Source organism: Scyliorhinus canicula, chromosome 20, assembly GCF_902713615.1.
Source record: "Scyliorhinus canicula chromosome 20, sScyCan1.1, whole genome shotgun sequence".
Classification (NCBI taxonomy): Eukaryota; Metazoa; Chordata; class Chondrichthyes; order Carcharhiniformes; family Scyliorhinidae; genus Scyliorhinus; species Scyliorhinus canicula.
In genome coordinates, this window is record NC_052165.1 from 55,251,910 (window position 1) to 55,278,229 (window position 26,320).

Genomic DNA, 26,320 nt, shown 5'->3' on the forward strand with positions numbered 1-26,320 from the left:
CCACTACGGTCATGTCATCAGAAAACCTGTAGATGGAGTTGGAGCCAAATTTTGCCACACAGTCGTGTGTGTATATAGGGAGTATAGTAGGGGGCTAAGTATGCAGCCTTGCGGGGCCCCGGTGTTGAGGACTATCGACTATCATTTTGGCCTTTATAGCAAGGGGATTAGAGTACAGGAACAGGGATGTCTTGTTGCAATTATACAGGGATTTGATGAGACCACACCTAGAACATTGTGTGCAGTTTTGGTCTCGTTATCTGAGGAAGGATATTCCTGCTATAGAGTGAGTGCAGTGAAGGTTTACCAGACTGAATCCTGGTTTGGCTGGACAGACTGATGAGGAGACATTAAGTTAGTTAGGATCATATTCGTTGTAGTTTAGAAGAATGAGTGGAACGATCTCATAGAAACCTATAAAATTCTAATGGACAAGACAGGAAAGGATGTTCCCGATGGTGGGAGAGTCCAGAACCATGGGTCGCATCTAAGAATACAGCTAAACCATTTAGAACTGACATGAGGAGAAATTTCTTCACCCAGAGAATAGTGAGCTGTGGAATTCACAACCACAGAAGGTAGTTGAGGCCATAACAGTGTATGTTTTCAAGATAAAGTTAGTTATTGCTCGAGGGGATAAAGGGATCAAAGGATATGGCAAAAGCGGGAACAGGTTACTGAATTGGATGATCAGTCATGAGTGTAATGAATGACGGAACAGGCTCGACGGGACAAATGGCCTACTCCTCTATTCTGTTTCTACAATCTAATTGTTTTTGTTGGAATAGTATCAAATAATTTGATTAAATTAAAATCTGCTGATTCCATCTTCGTAAATTGTGCACATTGCTCAGGCAACAGAACCTCTACTTTGAACTTTTAAGAGTTACGCCTATAGAAAAGTATCAAGTCCAGTCCAGATTTCTGAGACAGACTGAGATTTTGAATCAAAAACTCAAAAGGAAGGTATTAAATTACATCCAAATACCAACTGATTGTGAATGCACCTTTGAAACTAAGTATATTTGTGTGAAATTTAAATAGAAATTGTATCACAGCACACTCTAGTGGCTTAGAACTTCACTGTGATATTCCTGTCGTCAAACTGCATTCCAAAAGGTGCATGTTATGTCCGAGCTGTGTGTGTGTGAAACAACACAAACCATCAGGGCATTAGCTATGAGGAGAGGTTGGATAAACTCGGTTTGTTCTCACTGGAAGAATGGAGGTTGAGGGGCGACCTGATAGAAGTCTACAAAATTATGAGGTGCATAGACAGAGTAGATAGTCAGAATCTTTTTCCCAGGGTGGAAGAGTCAATTACTAGGGGACATAGATTTAAGGTGTGAGGGGCAAAGTTTAGAGGAGATGCGTAAGGGAAGTTTTTTTACACAGAGGGTAGAAGGTGTCTGGAACTCGCTGCCGGACGAGGTGGTGAAAACAGGTACAATAGTGAAGTCTTGACAAATACATGAATAGGATGGGAAGAGAGGGATATGGACCTCGGTATAGAAGGTTTTAGGTGAGAAGGGCAGCATGGTCGGCGCAGGCTTGGAGGGATGTAAGGCTGTGCTGTACTTTTCTTTGTTCTTACTGAACAGTCTGAACTGATGGAGGTGACTCTATCGAGCCTGTGTCTTCAGCACACTCCTCTACAGAGATGGAGCCTTGATGACATATGTGAGGCAAGAGAAAAAGCCTTCTGTCTCTGAAACATCCGTGGCTGGACAACGTAACCACCTCAAAGGTGGTGGAGCACGCTTATTCTTTCAGCATACACTCATTGCTAAGCCAACGCCACTTGCGCCGGTTTGGCTACATTCATTAATTGGACAACAGCCATATAATCCAAAGACCGGTACAGTGAACTGGCCATTGGGTCAAAAACTTCTGAATGTTTATATCTCTGCTACAAGGATAACTGTAAGTAAGATATGAAGAAAGCAAACATTGGCACTGACACCGGGGGACAGTTGTTGACTGCCATGACTCTCTGGAAGCTTAATGCTTGGAGGGGCATTGGAAGAGGTGAGCCGAAACGTAAGGCTTAGCTAGCTGGAAAAAGGGCTCAAAGCACAAAGAAGTCAGTGAATCCTTCACCTTGTGTTCACACACTTCCTCTGCAAGAAATGCAGAGACCCCATGCCAAAGTAGGGCTTCTGAGCCACACCAGGCAATGCTTATCAAAGTTGAAAACCATCTCATGAGGCAGAAGGCTGTCAATATAGTACAAATGCACAAAGTAAAAAACAAAAAAATTCCAAAAAAGAAAATTAATATTCAACACATGCACCTATCAGGAAGCATGTCATTCTCACTCCCAATTTCAGAAGAAATAAAATCACATCATTAATTTCCTTGTTCTTATTGGTCCATAAACTATTTAGCCATTGCGGAAAAACAAAGTGCATACTGAAATGAATTTCAAAAAGATTTCAGCAACATAGCATTTTAATTCTCCATCTCATTCAAACTACTATATTTTACACTTCAGCATGGTTCTAATGAAGCTCAATGGAATCTTGAAGAACAGTACCTCACCTTTTAATTAGGCACTTGGCAATCTTTCAGACTCATTAATTTCAACAATTGCAGATCACTCATTTTTTTCTGACAGTAGATGCTAGTAGTGGTTCTGCTGTTGCCATATATAACTCCCCTGGACCAATTTTTTGCTTCACCTGTCCCATCAACACAACTTTATGCGTTGTATAATTGTCCCTCATCATTCAGTCACCCCCAATTTTTACCCTTCTCACAGAACTTCCTCCTCCTTTACTTGTTTAGAGTGGTTAGATCTCCAAATTATTTGAGCTCAGACGAAAGGTATTCTATCTGAAGCATGAACTGTCATTCCCTCCAGAGATGTTGCCCAAGTTGCTGAGTATTTTTGGCATTTTCAGTTTTAATTTTAAATTTCTGCAGCCACTGTATTTTGTTTTCATTCAACAAGTGTGGGTGCTAGATTCACTTACACTAATTTTCTCTCAATAGCTCGGAAATATTTTGCCCCTTGTCCAGATGGGTATAACTTATCTTCAGGTTATTTTCTTCAGATGTTCTAAATAATTCACGAACCGGTATGCATTTTGCTATTACTATGTCTTTATTTCAGTCTTGCTTTGCCTATGCCTAGCCCACAAACATTATTTCATGTCTCAGAGTATAATAATAATCTATATTATTGTCGCAAGTAGGCTGACATTAACACTGCAATCCTCTAGTCGCCACACTCCCGGTGCCTGTTCGATAACATTGAGAGAGAATAGTGGTGGCGCTGGATGCGGAGAAAGCGTTTGATAGAGTTGAGTGGGGGTACCTGTGGGAGGTGCTGGAGCGGTTCGGATTCGGGGAGGGATTCATCAAATGGGTGAGGCTGCTCTACGCGGCTCCGATGGCAAGTGTAGTTACCAATGGAAGGAGATCGGAGTACTTTAGGCTCTACCGTGGGACCAGGCAGGGGTGCCCCCTGTCCCCCTTGCATTGGCGATTGAACCTTTGGCTATGGCGTTGAGGGAGTCAGGGAGATGGAGGGGTCTGGTTCGGGTGGGGAGGAACATAGTGTATCGCTGTATGCGGACGACCTGCTGTTGTATGTGGCGGATCCAGAAGGGGGAATGCCAGGGGTGATGGAGCTGTTAGCGGAATTTGGGGGCTTCTCGGGCTATAAGTTAAATTTAGGCAAGAGTGAGGTATTTGTAGTACACCCGGTGATCAGGAGGAGGAAATTGGGAGACTCCCATTTAAGAGGGCAGTGAAGAGTTTCAGATACCTGGGGGTGCAGGTGGCCAGGAGTTGGGGGACTCTCCATAAGCTTAATTTTACCAGGCTGGTGGAGCAGATGGAGGAGAAATTTAAAAGGTGGGACATGGTGCCGCTATCGTTGGCGGGTAGAGTGCAGTCCGTCAAAATGACGGTTCTCCCAAGGTTCTTGTTCCTTTTTCAGTGTTTGCCCATCTTTATCCCTAGGGCCTTTTTTAGAAGGGTGACGAGCAGCATCATGAGCTTTGTTTGGGCGCATGGGACCCCGAGGGTGAAGAGGGTCTTCTTGGAGCGGGGTAGAGATGGGGGGGGGGGGGGGCTGGTGTTACCCAATCTCTCGGGGTATTATTCGGCGGCCAATGTGTCGATGGTGCGCAAGTGAGTGATGGAGGGGGAGGGGGCAGCATGGAAATGGATGGAGAGGGCGTCCTGTGGAGATACAAGCCTGGGGGCCCGGGTAACGGCGCCGTGGCCGCTCCCTCCTACGAGGTATACCACGAGTCCGGTGGTGGCGGCTACCCTCAAGATTTGGGGGCAGTGGAGGCGACATAGGGGAGAAGTGGGGGGCTCGATGGAGGCTCCGTTAAGGGGGAACCATAGGTTCGTCCCGGGGAACATTGATGGGGGATTTCAGGGTTGGCATAGAGCGGGCATCAGACAGCTGAGGGACCTGTTTATTGATGGGAGGTTTGCGAGCCTGGGGGAGTTGGAGGAGAAATTTGGGCTTCCCCCGGGGAACATGTTCAGGTATCTGCAGGTAAAGGCATTTGCTAGGCGGCAGGTGGAGGGATTCCATTCGCTTCCCGCGAGGGGGGTGAGCAACAGGGGGGTGAGCGACAGGGTGCTTTCCGGGGTCTGGGTCGGAGAGGGGAAGATATCTGATATCTACAAGGTTATGCAGGAGGCGGAGGAGGCGTCAGTAGAGGAGCTGAAAGCTAAGTGGGAGGGGGAACTGGGGGAACAGATCGAAGACGGGACATGGGCTGATGCTCTGGAGAGGGTTAATTCTTCCTCCTCTTGTGCGGGAGGGGGGGGGAGGGCGGGAGGGGGGGGAGGGGGGGAGGGGGGAGAGGGGGGGAGGGGGGGGAGGGGAGGGGGGGGAGGGAAGGGGGGGAGGGAAGGGGGGGAGGGAAGGGGGGGAGGAAGGGGGGGAGGGAAGGGGGGGAGGGAAGGGGGGAGGGAAGGGGGGAGGGAAGGGGGGAGGGAAGGGGGGGAAGGGGAGGGAAAAGGGGGGGGAAGGGGAGGGAAAAGGGGGGGAAGGGGGAGGGAAAAGGGGGGGGAAATGGGAGGGAAAAGGGGGGGGAAGGGGGAGGGAAAAGGGGGGGGGCGGACAATGACTATGTTTGTTTGTTTATTTAATTGTAATTTATTTTTAAGTTCTTTTGTTGTTTATTGGGGTTGGTGGGGTGGGGGGATGTGATACATGCGTCGATACGGTCTGGGGGTGTTACAGTTATTATGGGTTATTTTGTTGCATTTCATTGTTTGTCGTTATGTTTTATATTTTCTGTAAAAAATTCCAATAAAAATTATATTTAAAAAAAAACATTGAGAGAGAATTCAGGATATCGAATTCAGCTAACAAGCACATCTTTCGGGACTTGTAGGAGGAAACCGGAGCAGATACGGAGAGAACGTGCAGACTCACACAGTGATCCAAGCTGGGAATTGAATCTAGGACCCTGGCGCTGTGAAGCAACAGTGCTAATCACTGTGCTGCCGTGCCGCCCTAGCAGATAGCTTTGGCATTTGGAAAGGAATCATGTAACACTTCGATGTGGTTTAGCCAGATATGGTGATAATCATTGATGAGACACAAGTCTTGGCCTATATTGAATGGTTCCCTAAAATATGGGGCCGGTGGGTGGGAGGAAATACCCAGGTTTTCAAATGTGATTGTCGCTGGCAAAGCCAGCATTTGTTGACCATCCATAATTGACCCTGAGGAGGTGACGTCAAGCCACCTTCTTCAGCCTCTGCAGTCAACTAGTATAGGTACACCTATGGTGTTGTTAGGGTATAAGTTTTTGGGATTTTAATGCAATGAAAGTGATAGTGTGTGACTTGAAGGTGAAATTGCAGTTGATGTTCGCTTAAGTGTGTTGCCCTTTTCTTCAAGGTGGTAAAAGTTGTGGGTTCAGAAGCTACTGTCAAAGGAGACTTGGCAGGTTACTGCAGTGCATCTTGTATGGTACATAATGCTACACTGTACACCGGTGCTGGGGGAGGAAATAGGTAGTGAATGGGATGCCAATCAAGCATGGTCCTTTGCTCAGGATGGTGTTGAGCTTCTCGAGTGTTATTAGAGCTGCACTCATAGAACATAGAACATACAAGTGCAGAAGGAGGCCATTCGGCCCATCGATTCTGCACCGGCCCACTTAAGCCCTCACCTCAATCCTACCCCCTTACCCCAATAACCCCTCCTAACCTTTTTGGATACTAAGGGCAATTTAACATGGCCAATCCACCTAACCTGCACGTCTTTGGACTGTGGGAGGAAACCGAAGCACCTGGAGGAAACCCACGCAGACACGGGAGAACGTGCAGACTCCACACAGTGACCCAGCAGGGAATCGAACCTGGGACCCTGGTGCTGTGAAGCCACAATGCTAACCACTATGCTACTGTGCTGCCCTCGTGCAAGGAAAGTGGAGAGTATTCTGTTCAACTCTTTCGCCATTTCTTTATTTCCCATTATTAATTCCCCAGGCTGTCTCTCTAGCAAACCCACATTCACTGTAGTTACTCTTTTCCTTTCTAAATACTTCTATATTTCTAACCAGTTTGCTCTCGTACTTACGTTCATTTTTAGTCACTCTGCTGAATTATGTTAAATCTTCCCACCATTAAACTTCACAGAATTGCACGCTGCTTTTAAATTATGCTATCCTCAACTTCCTTACATAGCTGTTGGCGATGCGTTCATCGCCTAAAGTCAGTCTTTCTCACTGACATCTATTTTTGAGAGTATTATAAAATATCTCCTTAAATGTCTGGCACTGCATTTCTACTGACCTACTCCTTAGACTAATTTCACAATTCATGTCAGCCATCTCTTGTCTTCGTACCCTTGAGGTGCCTTTGTTTAAGTTTAAGCCACTAGTCTTGGACTGCCTTTTGACTATTTTTGAAAACCTTGGTCTTTTATGCAGTTACACATTTAAATTTGTGAGTTCTGCCCCTTCCTGCCATGTTCTGATGGCCATTTCCCTTACTGCTACCTTTCTCTCTTGGTTGCTCCTTTGCCTTTAATTTACCACATATACCTCTCACCCCCACTCTTTATTGTGTTTTAATTAACTCATTACTTTCTGAATTAAATTTTAATTAATGCATCAAGCCTGGTGTGTGCTTATATTCTTATTTCAATGTTCTTATTCCCTAGTTTAGATAAGAATAAGAAAAACTCATCAGCCAATCATCTCCTTGCTTCTATGTCATGTCACTTTGATTCTGGTTTCTGAACACAGGCTGTGACAAGTTACTGCAAGTCTCACTTTGCACCTACAAGTTGTTGCTTTTGCACGCTGATTTGTGACCCTGCTCTACTCTTCCTAATTCAAGCTTTTCTCACTGATTTATGGCACTGCACTACTCCAGAATTATTTTGATTCTAGAGCAGTTCTCAAAGATTGGAAGGTGGTAAGCATTTCCTATCTTCTTAAAAATGTTGAGGGGAAATAGGGTGCTAAAGGCCAATTAACCTGGCATCAGTAGGAGACAAAATCCTACAATCTATTATTTAGAATGTGATGAGGGCATTTAGAAAATCATATTATTAAGCGGAGTGATTTATGACAGGGAGAATTTTTGGAGGATGGTAAGAGGGAAGCCAATAGATGTAATGCATTTGGATTATCAAAACAAAAACATTTGAAAAGGTGCCACACAAGAGGTTATTGCCATAAATTCGAACTCATGGGATTAAGTGTAATCTATTACCTTGCTTAACTGGTTTAATGAACAGAAAGCAGAGATCAGGAATGAATGGGACATCTTGGGCGGGATTCTCTAATCCCGCGGCAGAGTGTCCACGCCGTCATGAACACAGTCGCATTTTACGACGGCATGAACGGGCCAACCCGACGACTAATTCTGGCCCGCAAAAGGGGCCAGCACGGCACTGGAGCGGTTCACGTGCATGCGCAGTGGCACCGGCGCCAACACGCACATGCACAGTGCCTTCCTTCAATGCGCCGGCCCCAACGCAACATGGCGCAGGTCTACAGGGGCCGGCGCGGTAGAAACGAGGCCCCCAGCCAGAGAGGCTAGCCTGCCGATCGGTTGGCCCCAATCAATGGCGCAGTGGAGGATCGTGTGCTGACATCAGGGCGGCGTGGCGCAAATCCTCAGTCGCGGGGATTCTCCGGCCCAGCCCCTGGCTAAGAGAAACCCACCCCTTAGCCCTGAAGGCTATAACTATCAAAGTACCACAAGGATCGGGCGCGATTCTCCGCAAATCCGGCGTGCCGTGAAGGCTGGCGTGAAACTGGCCGTGTTTCACGCCAGCCTCGGAGCTCCGTCCCGGGACCCGATTCTCCCCCCTGAGCGGGGCTAGTATCGGGGCCGGGGGAATCACGGCGACACGGAGTTAGCGAACGTCGCTAACTCCACCCGCCAAGAGTCACGGTGGCTGACGCCACGATGATGTCAGCCACGCATGCGCAGGTTGGACGGCTCCAACCCGCGGATGACGTCATCACGCAGACGCGTCAAACCCGCACATGCGCGGGCCGTCATGCCCCTCAGCCGCCCCGCAGACTGATCCTGCGGGGCGGCGGAAGAACAAATAGTGCGCGGTTATCGGACCCGCTGCCCGCGATCAGTGCCCACCGATCGCAGGCCCATGCCACCCTTGGCACGGCCGTGGTGTGGCCGTGCCAATCGGTGCCATGGTTGTCCGGGACGGGCAATTTGCGGCCGTTTTCACCAACGCTGAAAGCAGGTGTGATCGCGGCCGTGAAAACGGCCGTAAACTCCACGGTATTCAGCCCATCGGCCTGCGGAGAATCGCTGTTTGCCGTAAAAAATGGCGAGCAGCGATTCATGTCGGGGGGCAGCTGGAGGGGGGGGGAGAATAGCGAGAGGCCGTGAAAATTGTCGGGAAGGCCCTCCCGCTATTCTCCGACCCGTTGTGGGCAGCGGAGAATCGCGCCCCCGTACTTTGGTCTCAGCTATTTACAATTTACATTCATGACTTTGATGAGAAAACCGACTGCTTGTATCCAAGCTTGCTGACAAAAACAAGTTAATTGGCAAGTGAGCAGTGATGAGGACACAAAGAGGCTGAAAAGGAATAAAGACGGGTTGAGTGAAGTGAGAAGAACATGAAAGATGGAATACAATGTGGCAATGTGTGAAGTTAACCATTTTGGTAGGAAAAATAATATATTTTTTCGAATGGCAAGAAATTGGGAAATGTGGGCATTCAGAGGAACATGGGTGTCCTCATACGTGAATCACAGAAATTAATTTGCAGATGTAGCAAACCACAAGCAATCTGAAAGACAAATGATATGTTGGCCTTCATTGCAAAGGGATTAGGATATATTCTAATTATACATGGCATTGGTGAGGCCAAACTTCGAGTATTACGTGCAGTTTTGGTCTCTTTATCTAAAGCAAGGACATATCTACCATCGACAGAGTGCAACAAAGATTCAATAGACTGGTTCCTGGGATGAGGGCTTTATCCTCTGAGGCAAGATTGAGCAGATTAGGTCTACATTCCATGAAGTCATGAATAATGAGAAATTATACAAATAAGATATAAAATTAAGGAGTTGACAACGTAAATGCTGAGAAAACCTTTCCCCTGCCTGGCTACGGAATTTAGAACACTGGGTCACAGGCACAGAGTAAAGAGTTGGCCATTTAGGACTGTAATCTCAGAACCACAATAATCTCCACACAGAAGGCCGTCTGGTCCTTCATTTCTGTGCCAGTTCTCCAAACAAGCTGCTTAACTGGTGCCACTTCCCTCCTTCTCCTTGTAACTTTGAATATTCTTCCTTTCCAGATAATCCAATTCCCTCTTGAATGCTTCGTCTGAACCTGCCGCCACCACACACTCCAGCAGTGCATTCTAGATCCTAATCACTCACTGCTTGAAAAGGTTTCCCCCCCCCCCCCTCATGTTGCCATTGCTGCTGTTGCCAATTACCTTAAATCTGTGCTGTCTTGTTCTTGATCCTTCTATCAATGGAAACAGTTTTACCCTATCCACTATGTCCAGACCCTTCTTAATTATGAATACCTTTATCATATCTCCTCTCAATCCCCTCTCCGTCAATGAAAAACTGTCCCAACCTCTCCAATTTATCTATGTAACCGATGATCCTCATCGCTGGAATTATTCTCAGTATCTTTTCTGCACTCTCTCTGACACCTTGAAGGGAAACAGCTATATCTGATAGGTAAAAGGGTCATTGATTTAGCCATTTTAATGTAAATAGAAAAGCCCATGTCAAAATTCACTTTTTAAAATGAACTCCATCATAAGACTGCAAACATAATTTCAGATTATAAATTGTACAGCTTGAAATAATGAAAGAAACATTTACAACATCTACAGTCTAACTTGAAGCGAATTAAACAATTCAATGAAGGTCACAATAAGTTAACATGGATAAAATTAATCTGCCATTGTCCAAAATGTGCGGTCAGCAAAAAAGCAGTAGAAACCAGAGCTGATTAAAAGTATAAATCACATTCCAATACACAACAAACATTCAAAGATGCAACAAATTCATTCACAATGATGATTGACAACTAACCATCCAATCAAATACATTTGAGACTCATCCATCCAACCAGCACATTACAAGGGTACGGACAGATGGAGTCAGACTGGTAATATTTTCCTTAAAGATAGAGGTCTGGGCAGCCATTTTCCATCCAGGATCACTCTAACCTTTTACCTAACTACTCACTATCCTTATTTCGTATTTTCATATTACCACTCTAACACTTAAAGTCTGCGCAAGCTGTTTTGCTTTGAGCAAGAAATCATTACTGTATTTTGAAAATTAAATTTGTTTGTAAACCACTAAGTTTATTATATCTCTTAAAGTCTTCTGCAGGGGCTTCCTTGAGAACATTTGATTTGTAAACACAAAATTTTAAACTCTCAATTATAATCAATAGACACAATAAAATATTTCATTTCGCACCCGAGACGTGCAGCTTAAATTTCTACTGAGTTAAAAGTGTATACGAGACTACACTTAAACCGCATGGTAGATTTCAACACACCTCAACATCTTTCCTAAAGTGTGGCGTCCAGAACTGGGTGCAATACTCCAGTTGAGGCTGAACCAGTGTTCGATGTAGGTTTAACATAATTTGCTTGCTTTTACACACTATGCCCCGATTAATAAAGCCGAGGAATTTACCACACTCTCAACCTGTCCCGCCATCTTGAAATTATTTATTCACACACACACATCCATACACCTCTGCTCCTACACCCCCAATAGAATTCTACTCCTTGTTCCATACAGTATCTCCTCGTTCTTCCTACCAAGATGAACCACTTCACACTTCTCTGCATCGATTTGATCTGCCACTGGTCTGCCCAGTTCTGTATCATCCACAAATTTTGAAATGATGCCCTGTACACAAAGGTATAGGCCATTAAGGTACATCAGAAGAGGAAGTGTCTGAAAACTGGCGCACAAGGGAAATCCACCACAAACCTTCAGACAGTCCTAAAAATGCTTAACCACTACTCCGTTTCCTGCCACTCAGCCAATTCTATATCCATGTTGCTACTATCCCCTTTATTCCATGAGCTATAACTTTGTTCATAAGTCTGCTGTGTGACTTTGTATCAAAAGCCTTGTGAAAGTCCAACCCTCTCAGTTACCTCTTCAAAAAACTCCAGCAAGTTAGATAAACATGAATCCACCGTCATAAACCATGCTCGCTTTTCTCAGTTAACCCGCATCTGCCCAAGCAGCCATTAATTTTGTCCCAAATTATTGTTTCTATCTTCCCCATCACCAAGGTAAAATTGACTGGCCAGTAGTTGCTGGTCTTATCTTTACACCCTTTTTGACCAACACCTAATGCCAGCAATTCTCCAGTCCTCTAGCACCACTGCACAATAAAAGGACGGTTTGAAAATTATGGCCATTGCATCCGCAGTTTTCACCCACACCTCCCACTATATCCTTGGATGCATCTCATCTGTGCCCTGGTACATGAGCAACTTTTTATGTACAGAGGACCTATCTAATACCTCCTCCTATCAATTTTAAACCATTAAAATGTCTGAACCACCTCCTCTTTCACCATGGCCTGCATAGCATCTTCCTCCTTGGTAAAAACAGAGGCAAGTTTAACACCTCAGTCATGCCCCGATTCCTCAATGCGTAAGTTCCATATCCCAACTCACTAATCAATCCTGCTCCATTTGCCACCCTTTTAGTATTTATATACTGATAGAAAACTTTTAAATTCCCTTTGATGTTAGCTGTTACTCCCTATTCCTATCTCTCTCTGTTTCCCATTTGTGGTCTTTTCACACCTGAACCTTCTATACTCAGCCTGGTTTTTGGTTGTATTGTCCACCTGACAGGTCATAAGCACACTTCTTCACCAGTCTCTTTTGTCATCCACAGATTTGTATGCCCTGCCTTTCCACTACATGTGAATGTATACCTTTGCCCACGGAAGATGGCTTTTCCCCATTTAATTATCTTTACTCTAGATTGTTATTTGTTCTTTTCCTTAGCAAACCTAAACCTCATGACACAACAATCATGGTCCCCTAAATCCACTTGACCTAATTCATCCCCAAGAACTGGGTCTAGCCACTTTTCTTTTCACATTCGACTGGAAACATACTGCTGTTAAAAATGTTCCCTAAGAACACTTACTTTTCCCTGCCCTTTACCAATATCCCAGTTTATATTCAGAAAATTGAAAGTCCCCAATATAACTACTACAATTCTTACACATCTGTAATATCCTTATAGATTGGTTCCTCCGCATCTTTTTCACGAGTTAATCTATTGACCACGCTGAGAAATGCAATTGCACCTTTTTTTCCTTGGTTTGAGCCACATAGACTCTGTCCCTTGACCCTGTGGGCATCCTCTCTCTCCAACACTGCAACATTGTAATCCTTAATGAATCCATGAAAAGGCAGTTCCAGTGTATTTGAGACAGAGGTCACTAGATTTCTGTGTACTAAAGGAATAAAGGAAATGGAGATAGTGAGGTAGACAATTAATCAAAATTTTGTGAATGGTGGAGCAGGCTCAAAAGGATTATATGGTCTATCTCTGCTCCTATTACTTATGCTCTTGCTCAGAAACCAAACGGAAACAATTGACCCAAAACGGTTTGGTTAATTATGTGGTTGCTGGTACCAAATTGGTACTTCAGAAAAATGAGCAACAAAGCACTGTGTTCTCCTTTCCTGGTTAATAGCTTTTGCATCTATCCACATTTGGCATAAAGAAACAGAAAATAGGAGCAAAAATGGAGCATTTGGCCCTTTGAGCCTGCTGCACCATTCAACATGATCATAGTGTCAGGAGCTTGAAGTTTAAGAATGAAGTAAAATAAAGATCAAAGAAGTTTGGATAAAATAAATTTTGAAGATTGGAACAAAAGAGGAATTGATAGGAGTGCAGCTGTCTGAAGGGTTTTTAATATGTGAATTAGCTTAGAAGCAAAGTAAACAAATATTTACTTTAAGTGGGAAACAATAAAGTATAGAATTTTAGATGTTGAAACTTTCAAAGAGAGGAGTTCAAAGTGGAGGCATGAGAATGCAGTTCACATGCAAATGCTAAAAGCCTGGCTTCTCAGGCAAATCACTCAGATAGCAGATTAAACAGAAAATATGGTACATCAGTAGCCAGGTAGTCCTATACGAAGGTGGAAAGGAGAAAGAAGAGAAGCAGCTGGAAAAGTTACGCTCACGGCCACACCCAGTTGGAAAGCTGAACTCTCCCAGAATGCAAAATTCCAAGCTAGAAGCTGCTGATTTGAAAAGCTAAGAGAAAAGCCACGCTGAACCGAGGAGGATTTTCTGAACGTAAAGATAACTTATGGGTGGTAGCTATTTACAGGATTTCGCTATTAAGAGTTATAGCGAATGGGATGTTTTTTTGCAACAAGGGACATTTCTCAGAGTTCAGCAACATAGATAGATGGGAACGGGCTTTATTCCAGAATTTGGTGTGTGGGTGTAGCCATTGTTTTAGTTAAGTGTGCCTTTGTTTTTGTATTTTAGCCTCTGTTGTGTGTTCTTATATGTTAAACTTTTTTTATTTGACCGGTTACAAGACTGGACCTTTCCCTCACTGTTTTGCATATCTATCCTCACATTATACCAAAAAAATTTTAAGCACTCATAAGAAACCTTGTTTCAAGTTATCCTTCTGGGATTGGGATAACCGTGTATCTAACCTCAGGAGGGTTCTTATCAAAATCTGATCCTCTATTTCAACATGGTTAGCAGATAGTGCTTATTTGATGCAATATCCATGCTATAGATTTACCAAGTCCATGCGATGTATGCTTCACACTATATTTTTAATTACACAAATGCATATATGTTATAGAAATACATAAAAAGTTAATGAAGATTGAAAACAACTTGCAGATTATTGCCTCAAGTAATCCTGTTCAATCAAAATTGAAAAAAATCTTGGACAAAGAAACTCCTTCATTCCAAGTCTTCAAACTTTCATGTACATGAAATTCACTCCAGTAACTTTACCTCTGTCTGCAGTATGGCAGCTCTCTGTTCCTTTGCTGTGAGTGATTCTTTGAGCACTTCCACATGTTGTTTGCTGTCTGAAAATTGGTTTGTCAGCATTTCAAGTTTTGTCTGCAAGGCAAGAAGGTCCGTTTCCTTTCTGGAAAGCTCCTGTTTCACTTGATCAATCTGGCAACAAAAGCAATGGCTCACTGTAAAAACTAGAAGGTGAGTTCTTGACATCATTTTCAAGTTACTTTAACTGATTGCGAAAGTAGCAATATATCAAACTTGAACATTATCAGAGATAAAACTTTGCTCAGTTATATTTTTCACAAAGGTATGATTTTTTGCAAGTACTTTTCTGTAACAGAATAAAATCTGTAATTTCTCATTTTAACACGAGTTTGAAAAATGACCAGTTTTGTGTTGAATTTCAAAAAACAAGCAGAAAGTTAACAGTTCTAATGAATGTAGGACTTTAGATATAGGATTCTAAGAATTTGGTGAAGTAAGGGTTAAAAGCCTGGATTATAGTGTGTTTGACTGCTGCAGTCATGTTTTTAAAAGCCTGGGTTAGAATGTTTTGACTGCTGTTTTTAAAAGAATCTTGGTTTGAAAAACAACAAAGCTTTTAGGAGCCTGAGATGCAATTAAGTATCATAAAAGCTTGGGCTAATGCAATTTTGTTTTGATTAAGGGAATTCTCTGGGGAGTTAATTAGTTTTGAACTTGGTGAGATGATTTAATTACTGGGTGGAGCTAAAGCATCAAGCATTTATGAAACAGCATTTTTCAGTTTCAATTGTGATTCTAGCTGAAGCCGAGACCATGTAAGGCAGTTAGTTAAAAGAGATAATCTATATTTAAAGCAGAGCAGTCTTGTCTGAAAATGAGGAGGAGCTGAACCAAGCTGGTTAAAACTGTTTGTGAAGACATTCAACCAGAGTTTCTGCAGGGTTTCAGACTGGAGTCAGATCTGTTCTGTAAAGCAATGTCAAGTGGTCTCTTTCTCAAAGAATAACTCTGTAAAGCAGGATTGAAGGAGCTGGAAGTGAAGCATGGACTGGAGCAGGGGGAAATGTTTAGATACATGCATGTTCGAGATTTTGCCAGAAAGGAGATAGAGCTTCCCGGTGGAGCCGGCCTCCACATTGCTGGAGGAGGTGCTGACGACAGGGGGACTGGAGAAGGGGGTAGTGTCAGCGGTTTACGGAGCTAATTTGGAAGAGGAGAAGGCACCACTGGAAGGGATCAAAGCAAAGTGGGAAGAAGAATTGGGAGAGGATATGGAGGTGGGGTTCTGGTGTGAGATGCTCCGGAGAATGAATGCCTCCACCTTGTGCGCGAGGTTGGGGCTGATACAGCTGAAGGTGGTATACAGAGCATACCTCACGAGGGTGAGGATGAGCCGATTCTTTGAGGAGTAGAAGATGTGTGTGAACGTTGCGGGGGGCTGCCTCCTCTAATCACGTTCATATGTTTTGGTCCTGTCCAAAGCTAGAGGATTACTGGAAGGAGGTTTTTAGGGTAATTTCTAAAGTGGTGCATCTGAAACTGGACCCGGGCCCCACGGAGGCCATATTCGGGATGTCGGACCAGCCAGGGTTGGAAACGGGTGCGGAGGCAGATATTGTAGCCTTCGCCTCGTTGATCGCTCGAAGGTGGATTCTGATAGGCAGGGGGACCTTTTGAAATTCATGACTCTTGCGAAGGTTAAGTTTGAACTGAGAGGAAGGATGGAGGGGCTCTACAATTCATGGGCATTATTCATTATGCACTTTCAAGAACTGGATAACATCGAACATTAGTTGGGGCGTGTGGGTGGGAGGGTTGGGGGAGGGGAGGCTGTGTGTGTTAATGGCGACTATGGGTGATCCCTAATTCCTTTTTGTCACTTGTTAGTGTGAACATGCGGGCTAATGTCTGGGGTTTGGTGGGAGGATGGGATCACTGTTATTGATATGGGGATTGACATATTTGTTACTGATTATTGTTTATTGGTGGTGGGTGTAAATTTGGAAGAAAATGTGAAAAAGGAGAATTTAAAATATTTTTTTTTAAATGTGTAAAACACAGGACCTCCTCATGTCCAAGGATGAGCCTGATATAGTTTAAGGTGGTGCACAGGGTATATATGACTCGGGTGAGAATGAGTGGTGGCGATATTTGGTGTTTCAGAGAAGCCGGAGCTCATGGAGAGGAGGAAGGCCGATGTCTTGGCCTTCGCCTCTCTGATTGCACGGCGGCGAATTTTGCTGGAGTGGCGGTCGGCATCGCTACCAGGGGTAGCGGCTTCATTGGGTGACCTGTATAACTTCCTGCGATTAGAGAAGATAAATATGAGTTAAGGGATTCTTCAGGGGGGGTTGAGGAAAGGTGGGGGATGGTTGTGACCATGTTTGAGGGACTGTTCGTCGCAGGGGAAGGGGGGGTGAAAAAGGGGAAAAATCTGTACAGACTGTATAGTTGATTGTTGGGACGCATGTTTCCCAGGGTGTTTCTTCACTAACCTGTTTTGATACATGTTTGTAATAAAATACATTTTTTTTTTAAATGTCTAACATAAAACAAGCAATGCACAAAAATGTCAATATTTTATAGACAGATGTAGGATCCAAAAGAAAAATGGATTCGCACAATTGGAGATATGAAGATACCAGTGTATTGGTCAACTATAATTTGAAATAACATAGCACCTAGATGAATCTCAATTTCTTTTCATAGCAGGAAAACTGAGGGCATTCATTGATCAAATATTTCATTATCCAGAGGCAGTTTAGTGTCACAAACAAAGCTATTCATTCAGAACTGAATGGACATAAAAAGCTTAAAATGACAACCACTTATGAGCAATCACATGAAAGGGAGGTGAATGTTTTTGGTTCGGAAGGTCTATGAACCAAGGACAGGTCATATTGGAAGCAAATTTTCAATTACCTCCAAACACTTATTGCAATTTTCTTGATTGGTACATGAAGCACAATCCTAACAGAATTTCTATTAGTACCTTTTTGATATACAGTACTTAGGCTGTTATTGAAGACACACTTTGGACCTAACAGCAGCACTTTGATATGCATTTATTTGGAATATGGTAGGAAGGGAATAATGGCAAATCAACTTTAGATTATGAGAAACTTCTAAGGGCAGATTAAACACATGGATCTACAATAAAGACGCCCCAGCCAAAAATGGAGCTCTGGTAAAACACACCTTAATAGAGAATAACTCCTGGAACAAAAAGCTCAAACATTTAAACTACAGTGAGAAGAGGCCACGCCAGAGCCAGAAAGTCTGTTACCATCTAACTGCGGACATGTCATTATAAACCACAAGTTATAAAACATAATTGTTCAAATAAGGGACCTTAGTGATAATTAGAGAAAGAGAAGTTAATTCTAAGAGCTTTTACTTCAGGCATTTTACAACATATTTGTGTTATTAGGATGAAGGGAGTGATGGAAGAAAGGAATGTTGCATGGGTGATGTCCATGACATTAAGAATTCTTATTCCAGCTCTGGAAAATGCTTCATCATTACGAAGGAGCATCTTCTACTCAAACTGCAAGAACACTAGTTACAGGACTAATCTATACTACCATAAATGCGTTATTACACAGTTAACAATCTACTAGGCAGAAAGTGTGTGTGCACTTTGTCATTACTATTGCTTCCAAATTCAATAATGTTTATTAACAAGAATTCTCCACAAACAACTTTTTTTAAAAAGGTAACAAAATCATTCATATTTTCCGTGCATTTTCTTCACCTCATTATGGAAGGATTGTATTTATATAGTACCTTTGCCAACCTCAGGATATCCCAAAGAATTTAAATACTTTTAAAGTGTAGCCAGCGTTTCAATCACCACTATAATATCAAGAATCTTTCCATCAAGATTCCACAGCAGCAACAAGATAGAGGACTAGAAATCACATTTAATGCTCGTGTCTGAGGGTTAAAATGTTGGTTCGCCAGGACACCAGAACTCCCCTGTTATTCCTTGAATATTGCCATGGATATTTTTTTTGCCCCCTGAAGGGCAGATGGGGCCAGGTTTAATGTCTCATCAAAAAACACAGCATACTGTGAAAATATGCCTATCCTTAAGGCATGGTTGGGGGAAGAGAAAGAAAAGCCATCAGGATCTACCATCCTTGGATGCCTCCTATAAATATTATCTCTTGATGAAGAAGCTGGTGAAGGGCACAAAGGCAAGAAAACAAAAGGTGAACAAACAATTTTGGATGCAAATCTACACCGCAAAACCTGGGAGTATTTGAACTTCAAATTGAAGAATCTCAATCACTATTCAAACAATGTCAGCAGTTAATCAAAAGATTGTATTTATAAAATTATAGCTTTTGCGCCGACGGGGGTAAGTAGCGATGGATCCAGGAGGGGTGAATGGAGTATTTGAGGCCTTGTATAGGAGGCTTTAAGGCAGTTAGGTTGGATAGGTTGCAGTTTCTCAAGGTGGAGACACCAATTGGGTTACGGGAGGTGGTGGATGGCATGGGGGACAGACAGGAAAGGCTTCGGTCCAGACGGGATCTCCGTGGAGTTTTATAAGAAGTTTGGATCAGAACTCCATCTTACTTTGTCGCAGGCCTCTAGCTCCCTGATAAAGACCTGGAGCAGTGCGGTCTTGCCACCCGATTGATGCACGATCAACTGCACAAAGACGAGAGTTGAATACAACTAAGGCTTTATTGCTCTAAGAAGTGTGGCCTTCCACAGCAGCTGGCAAAATGGCTGCAGCATGGAGGACACACACATTTATACTCTGCCTACTGGGCAGAGTCAGCAGTAAGGGACTACCGACGTACCTGTAGTACAGGTCCTACCATACATCACCTAATATAGGTGCAACAGTGGTTTACCATACCGATATCATTGCTGTGGATGCCAAGTTAATGGCAAAGGTGCTTGCATCACAGATTGAGGACAGTTTGCCGAGGTCGCCTGGAGAGGATCAGACAGGTTTTGCGGATTGCCAGCAAATGTCCGGACGTTATTGCACATGATTACGTGGAGGGGGGGGGGGGGGTGTTATTGTATGTGATTACGATGGCCTGGCGCGCGGGGCAGGGGGGGGTATTTTGGGTTACATCACAGGAAGAGACAGGGGTGTTTGCTGCTTTTCGCTTGGCAATAAAGCCACTGGCAATGGCTGGCAATGGTGCTTAGAGTGTTGAGGAATTGGAGAGGGATTGAGAGCGGGGGGGGGGGGGGATTGAGCATAGGGTTTTGTTGTACTTGAGTATGGGAAAAAGCAAGGTGTTCTCGATCAATGCTCGGGAGCAAGAAAGGACGTTAGAGGAGCTGCCGTTTCGGATGGTGCAGCGAGCTTTAGATACCTTGGTGTTCAGGTGGCGTGGAGCTGGGCCCAGCTGGAATGATTGAATTTAGTTTGTTTGGTGAAGGGTATGAAGGTGGATTTTAGGAGGTAGGCTGCTTTGCTGTTGACGTTGGCAGGGCGGGTGCAGACAGTTAAAACAACGGTGCTGCTTAGATTTCTGTTTGTTTTTCAGAACCTCTCCATCTTTGTCTCCAAGTCGTTTTTTGGAAAGGACAATGGGTTGATTCGGGGTTTGCGTGGGCGTGGAAGGCCCCGTGGGTGCGACGGGCTTTTCTGGAGCGGGGGCGAGGGAGCCGGCGTTGCCAAATTTGATCAAACATTGTAACAGTGAGGAAATAGGCAGTGGAAGCAAGGTCGACTTTGGGGTGGGTGGAGGTGGAATTGTGTAGGGGACGTGCTTGAAAGCTTTGTTGTTGGCGCCTCTGCCGCTCTTGCCAGCCAGTGGTGGTGTCAGCTCTGAGATTGTGGGGAAGTATAGGCAGAACTTGGGGTTGAGGGCATGGTGTTGTGGGTGCCTATTTGCGACAGCCATAGCTTGTGCCGACAAGGCTGAATGCGAGGTTCCGGGGGTGGTGGTAGGTAGGGATTGAATTTTTCACCTGTTTATAGGAGACAAATGTGCAGGGCTGGAAGAGTTGGAGGAATTGTTTGAGTTGCCAAAGTGTATTAGGTTTCGGTATGTGCAGGTTCAGAAGTGGAAGGAGTTGAGAGGGGAGCTAGGGGCTGGGACATAGGATGAGGCTTTGCGGAGGGTGAATGCATCCTCGTCTTGTGCAAGGTTAAACCTCATCCAGTTTTAAATGGCACATCGGGCCCATAGGCCCTATGAGCAGGTTTTTTGAGGGGATGGAGGATAGTTGTGGGCATTGCGTAGGGGGGCTCATGAATTACGTCCACATGTTCTGAAGGTGTCCAAGACTGAGGGGCAGCACAGCGGTGCAGTGGTTAGCACTGCAGCCTCACAGCGCTGAGGCCCCAGGTTCAAATCCGGCTCTGGGTCACTGTCCGTGTGGAGCTTGCGCATTCTCCCCGTGTTTGCGTGGGTTTCGCCCCACAAACCAAAGATGTGCAGGGTAGGTGGATTGGCCACACTAAATTACCCCTTAATTGGAAAAAAATAATCGAGTATTCTAAATTTTAAAAAAGGAAAGAAAAAAAAAGACGGAGGAGGTTCTGGAGGGGAGTCTCAGGGTGAGGTTCTGGGGGTGAGGGTGGTCTGGAGCTGGCGAGAAAAAAAAGTATAACTTTTATATTGAAACATATATAAGAACATGAGAACGAGGAGCAGGAGTAGGCCATCTGGTACCTTGAACAGGCTCCACCTTTCAATACATTCATGGCTGATTTTATTGTGAAATCAGCTCCACTTAGCCACCTGCTCACCATAACCTTTTATTCCTTTACTGTTCAAAAATCTATCTATCTTTGCCTGAAAAATATTTAACGATCCAGCAGAGGGCAGTAGAACGGAGCTACTGATTGGCTGTTGCGGGGGAAATTTGCATACGTCATTGCGGTCAGCGGAACTTCAAGGTGGTTTGTGGAGGAGCTGTTGTCAAGTGACTCTTTGTGTGTTGGTAAGTATTGTGATTGGTAAGTAGAATCCTTATTCCTTTCACTTATTCATTATTTGATATTATATTTGTAATCAATTAAGGTAAAGTGTAAAAAAGGCAGGAGATTCCAGACCCGTGTTATGCTCCTCGTGCTCAATGTGGGAGTTCAGGGACGCGGCCGATGCCCCTGACTCCTTCATGTGCGGGAAGTGTGTCCAGCTGCAGCTCATGTTAGACCGCATGATGGCTCTGGAGCTGCGGATGGACTCACTCTGGAGCATCTGCAATGCTGAGGAGGTCGTGGATAGCACGTTCAGTGAGTTGGTCACACCGCAGATTAGGATTGGTGAAGGAGACAGGGAATGGGTGACTAAAAGGCAGAGAAACAGCAGGAAGGCAGTGCAGGTGTCCCCTGCGGTCATCTCCCTCCAAAGCAGATATACCGTTTTGGATACTGTTGGGGGAGGTGACTCACCAGGGGAAGGCAGTAGTAGCCAGGCTCATGGCACAGTGGCTGGCTCTGCTGCACAGAAGGGCAGGAAAAAGACTGGCAGGGCTATAGTCATAGGGGATTCAATCGTAAGGGGAGTAGATAGGCGTTTCTGTGGTCGAAAACAAGACTCCCGCATGGTATGTTGCCTCCCGGGCGCACGGGGCAAGGATGTCTCAGATCGGCTGCAGGACACACTGAAGGGGGAGGGTGAACAGCCAGTTGTCGTGGTGCAGATAGGCACCAACGGTATAGGTAAAAAAAGGGATGAAGTCCTACAATCAGAATTTAGGGAGTTAGGAGATAAGTTAAAAAGTAGGACCTCAAAGGTAGTAATCTCAGGATTGCTACCAGTGCCACGAGACAGTCAGAGTAGAAATTCAAGAATAGTCAGAATGAATACGTGGCTTGAGAGATGGTGCAGGAGGGAGGGGTTCAGATTTTTGGGACATTGGAACCGGTTCTGGGGGCGGTGGGACCATTACAAATCGGATGGTCTACACCTGGGCAGGACTGGAACCAATGTCCTAGGGGGTGCTTTTGCTAACATTGTTGGGGAGGTTTTAAACTAATGTGGCAGGGGGATGGGAACCAGATTAGGATGTTAGAGGACAGTAAAGAGGCAGCAACTAAAGCCAGTAAGGTACTAGATAATAAACTCAATGTGACTAAGGGGAAGAGTAGACAGGGAAGTGACGATTAACTCAAAATGACAGGTGGTCTGAGGTGCATTTGTTTTAATGCGAGAAGTGTAGCAGATAAGGCAGATGAATTTAGGGCTTGGATTAGTACTTGGGAATATGATGTTATTGATATTACTGAGACTTGGTTGAGGGAAGGGCAAGACTGGCAACTAAATATCCCAGGATATAGATGCTTCAGGAGGGATAGAGAGGGAGGTAAAAAGGGGTGGAGGAGTTGCATTACTAGTCAGAGATGATATCACAGCTGTGATTAAGGAGGGCATGATGGAGGATTCGAGCACTGAGGCAATATGGATAGAGCTAAGAAATAGGAAGGGTGCAGTAACATTGTTGGGACTTTACTACAGGCCTCCCAAAAGCGTGCGCGAAGTAGAGGTACAAATATGTAGACAGATTATAGAACAATGTAGGAGCAATAGGGTGGTTGTGATGAGAGATTTTAACTTCCCCAACATTGAATGGGACTCATGTAGTGTTGGAGGCGTAGATGGAGCAGAATTTGTAAGGAGCATCCAGGAGAGTTTTTTTAGAGCAGTATGTAAATAGTTCAACTCGGGAAGGGGCCATACTGGACCTGGTATTGGGGAATGATCCCGGCCAGGTGGTTGAAGTTTCAGTCGGTGATTACTTTGGGAATAGCGATCACAATTCCGTAAGTTTTAGAATACTCATGGACAAAGACAAGACTGGTCCTAAAGGAAGAGTGCTAAATTGGGGAAAGGCCACGTATAACAAAATTCGGCAGGAGCTAAGGAATGTGGATTGGGAGCAGCTGTTTAAGGGTAAATCCACATTTGAAATGTGGGAGTCTTTTAAGGAAAGGTTGATTAGAGTGCAGGACAGACATGTCCCTGTGAAAATGAAAGATAGAAATGGCAAGATTAGGGAACCATGGATTACGGGTGGAATTGTGAGACTAGTTAAAATGAAAAAGGAAGCATACATAAGATCGAGGCGACTCAAAACTGATGAAGCTTTGGAGGAATATCGGGAAAGTAGGACAAATCTCAAACGCGCAATAAAGAGGGCTAAACGGGGTCATTAAATATCTTTGGCTAACAGGGTTAAGGAAAATCCCAAAGCCTTTTATTCGTATATAAGGAGCAAGAGGGTAAGCAGAGAAAGGATTGGCCCACTCAAAGACAAAAGAGGGAATTTATACATGGAGTCAGAGGAAATGAGTGAGATTCTTAATGAGTACTTTGCATCGGTATTCACCAAGGAGAGGGACATGACGGATGTTGAGGCTCGGGATGGATGTTTAAATACTCTCGGTCATGTAAGCATAAGGGGGAGATTTTGGGTATTCTAAAAGGCATTAAGATGGACAAGTCCCCAGGACCGGATGGGAAACGAGGGACGTAATAGCTGGGGCCTTAACAGATATCGTTGCAGCATCCTTGAGCACGGGTGAGGTCCCGGAGGACTGGAGAATTGCTAATGCTGTCGCTTTGTTTAAGGAGGGTAGCAGGGATAATCCGGGGAATTATAGACCTGTGAGCTTGACGTCAGTGGTAGGCAAACTATTGGAGAAGATACGGAGGAATAGGATCTATTCACATTTGGAAGAAAATAGACTTATCAGTGATAGGCAGCATGGTTTTGTGCAGGGAAGGTCATGTCTTACAAACCTAATAGAATTCTTTGAGGAAGTGACAAAGTTAATTGATGAGGGAAGGGCTGTAGATGTCATATACATGGACTTCAGTAAGGCGTTTGATAAAGTTTCCCATGGCAGGTTGATGAAAAAAGTGAAGTCGTATGGGGTTCAGGGTTTACTAGCTAGATGGATAAAGAACTGGCTGGGCAACAGGAGACAGAGAGTAGTGGTGGAAGGGAGTGTCTCAAAATGGAGAAAGAAGACTAGTGGTGTTCCACAGGAATCCGTGCTCGGACCACTGTTGTTTGTGATATACATAAATGATCTGGACGAGGGTATAGGTGGTCTGATGAGCAAGTTTGCAGATGATACTAAGATTGGTGGAGTTGCAGATAGCGAGGAGGACTGTCAGAGAATACAGCAAAATACAGATAGATTGGAGAGTTGGGCAGAGAAATGGCAGATGGAGTTCAATCCAGGCAAATGCGAGGTGATACATTTTTGAAGATCTAATTCAAGAGCGGACTATATGGTCAATGGAAGAGTCCTGGGGAAAATTGATGTACAGAGATCTGGGAGTTCAGGTCCATTGTACCCTGAAGGTGGCAACGCAGGTCGATAGAGTGGTCAAGAAGGCATACAGCATGCTTGCCTTCATCGGACGGGGTATTGAGTACAAGAGTCGGCAGGTCATGTTACAGTTGTACAGGACTTTGGTTCGGCCACATTTGGAATACTGCGTGCAGTTCTGGTCGCCACTTTACCAGAAGGATGTGGATGTTTTAGAGAGGGTGGAGAGGAGCTTCATCAGGATGTTGCCTGGTATGGAGGGTGCTAGCTTTGAAGAAAGGTTGAGTAGATTAGGTTTGTTTCCATTGGAAAGACGGAGGATGAGGGGGGACCTGATTGAGGTCTACAAAATTATGAGAGGTATGGACAGGGTGGATAGCAACAAGCTTTTTCCAAGAGTGGGGGTGTCAATTACAAGGGGTCACAATTTCAAGGCGAGAGGGAGAAAGTTTAAGGGAGATATGCGTGAAAAGTTTTTTTATGCAGAGGGTGGTGGGTGCTTGGAACGCTTTGCCAGCGGAGGTGGTGGAGGTGGGCACGATAGCATCATTTAAGATTCATCTGGACAGATATGTGAACGGGCGGGGAACAGAGGGAAGTAAATCCTTGGAAAATAGGCGACAGGTTTAGATAAAGGATCTGGATCGGCGCAGGCTGTGAGGGCCGAAGGGCCCGTTGTGTGCTGTAATTTTCTTTGTTCTTTGAGCTAGCCTCAGCTGCTTCACTGGGTAGGGAATTTGACAAAGGGTCATCTGGACTCGAAACGTTAGCTCTTTTCTCTCTCTACAGATGCTGCCAGACCTGCTGAGATTTTCCAGCGTTTTCTCTTTTGGTTTCAGATTCCAGCATCCGCAGTAATTTGCCTTTATATAGGAAATTTCACAGATTCACGACCCTTTGGGTGAAGAAGTTCCTCCTCAACTCAGTCCAACATCTGTTCCCCCTTATTTTGAGGCTATGCCCCCTCCGTTCTACTTTCACCCGCCAGTGGAAACAACCTCACTGCTTCTATCCTATCTATTCCCTTCATAATTTTAAATGTTTCTGTAAGATCCCCCCTCAATCTTCTAAATTCCAATGAGTATAGTCCCAGTCTACTTAGTTTCTCCTCATAAGCTAATCCTCTCAACTTCGGCATCAACTTAGTGAATCTCCTCTGCACATCCTCTAGTGCCAGTACATCCTTTCTCAAGTAAGGAGACCCAAAGTCTACATAGTACAGCTACAACATAACCTTCCTTCTTTTAAACTCCATCAAGGTCAAAATTCCATTTGCCAACTTTTTTTGCCAAAAAAACAACTTTTTGAGATTCCTGCACAAGGACACCCAGGTACCTCTGCGCTGCAGCATGCTATACTTTTTTTACCATTTAAATAATAGTCCATTTTGGTGTTATTCCTAACAAAATGGATGACCTCACATTTATCAACATTGAACTTCATCTGCCAAACTGTTGTCCACTCACTTAAACTCTCTATATCCCTCTGCATACTTTCAGTGTCCTCTGCACACTTGGCTCTACCACTCATCTTAGTGTCATCTGCGAACTTTG

At 44.4% G+C, this 26,320-nt stretch overlaps 1 protein-coding gene across 9 annotated transcripts in view; it reads right to left on the minus strand.

Annotated features, from left to right (window-relative positions):
* The window catches only part of erc1b (ELKS/RAB6-interacting/CAST family member 1b), a 1,169,759-nt gene that overhangs the window by 1,054,294 nt on the left and 89,145 nt on the right, over window positions 1-26,320 (minus strand). For all 9 annotated transcript variants that reach the window (XM_038780204.1, XM_038780201.1, XM_038780203.1 and 6 more), the window contains exon 6: window positions 14,504-14,671. In XM_038780204.1, the coding sequence (XP_038636132.1) occupies window positions 14,504-14,671 (168 nt within the window). The remainder of the gene's footprint in view (window positions 1-14,503; window positions 14,672-26,320) is intronic.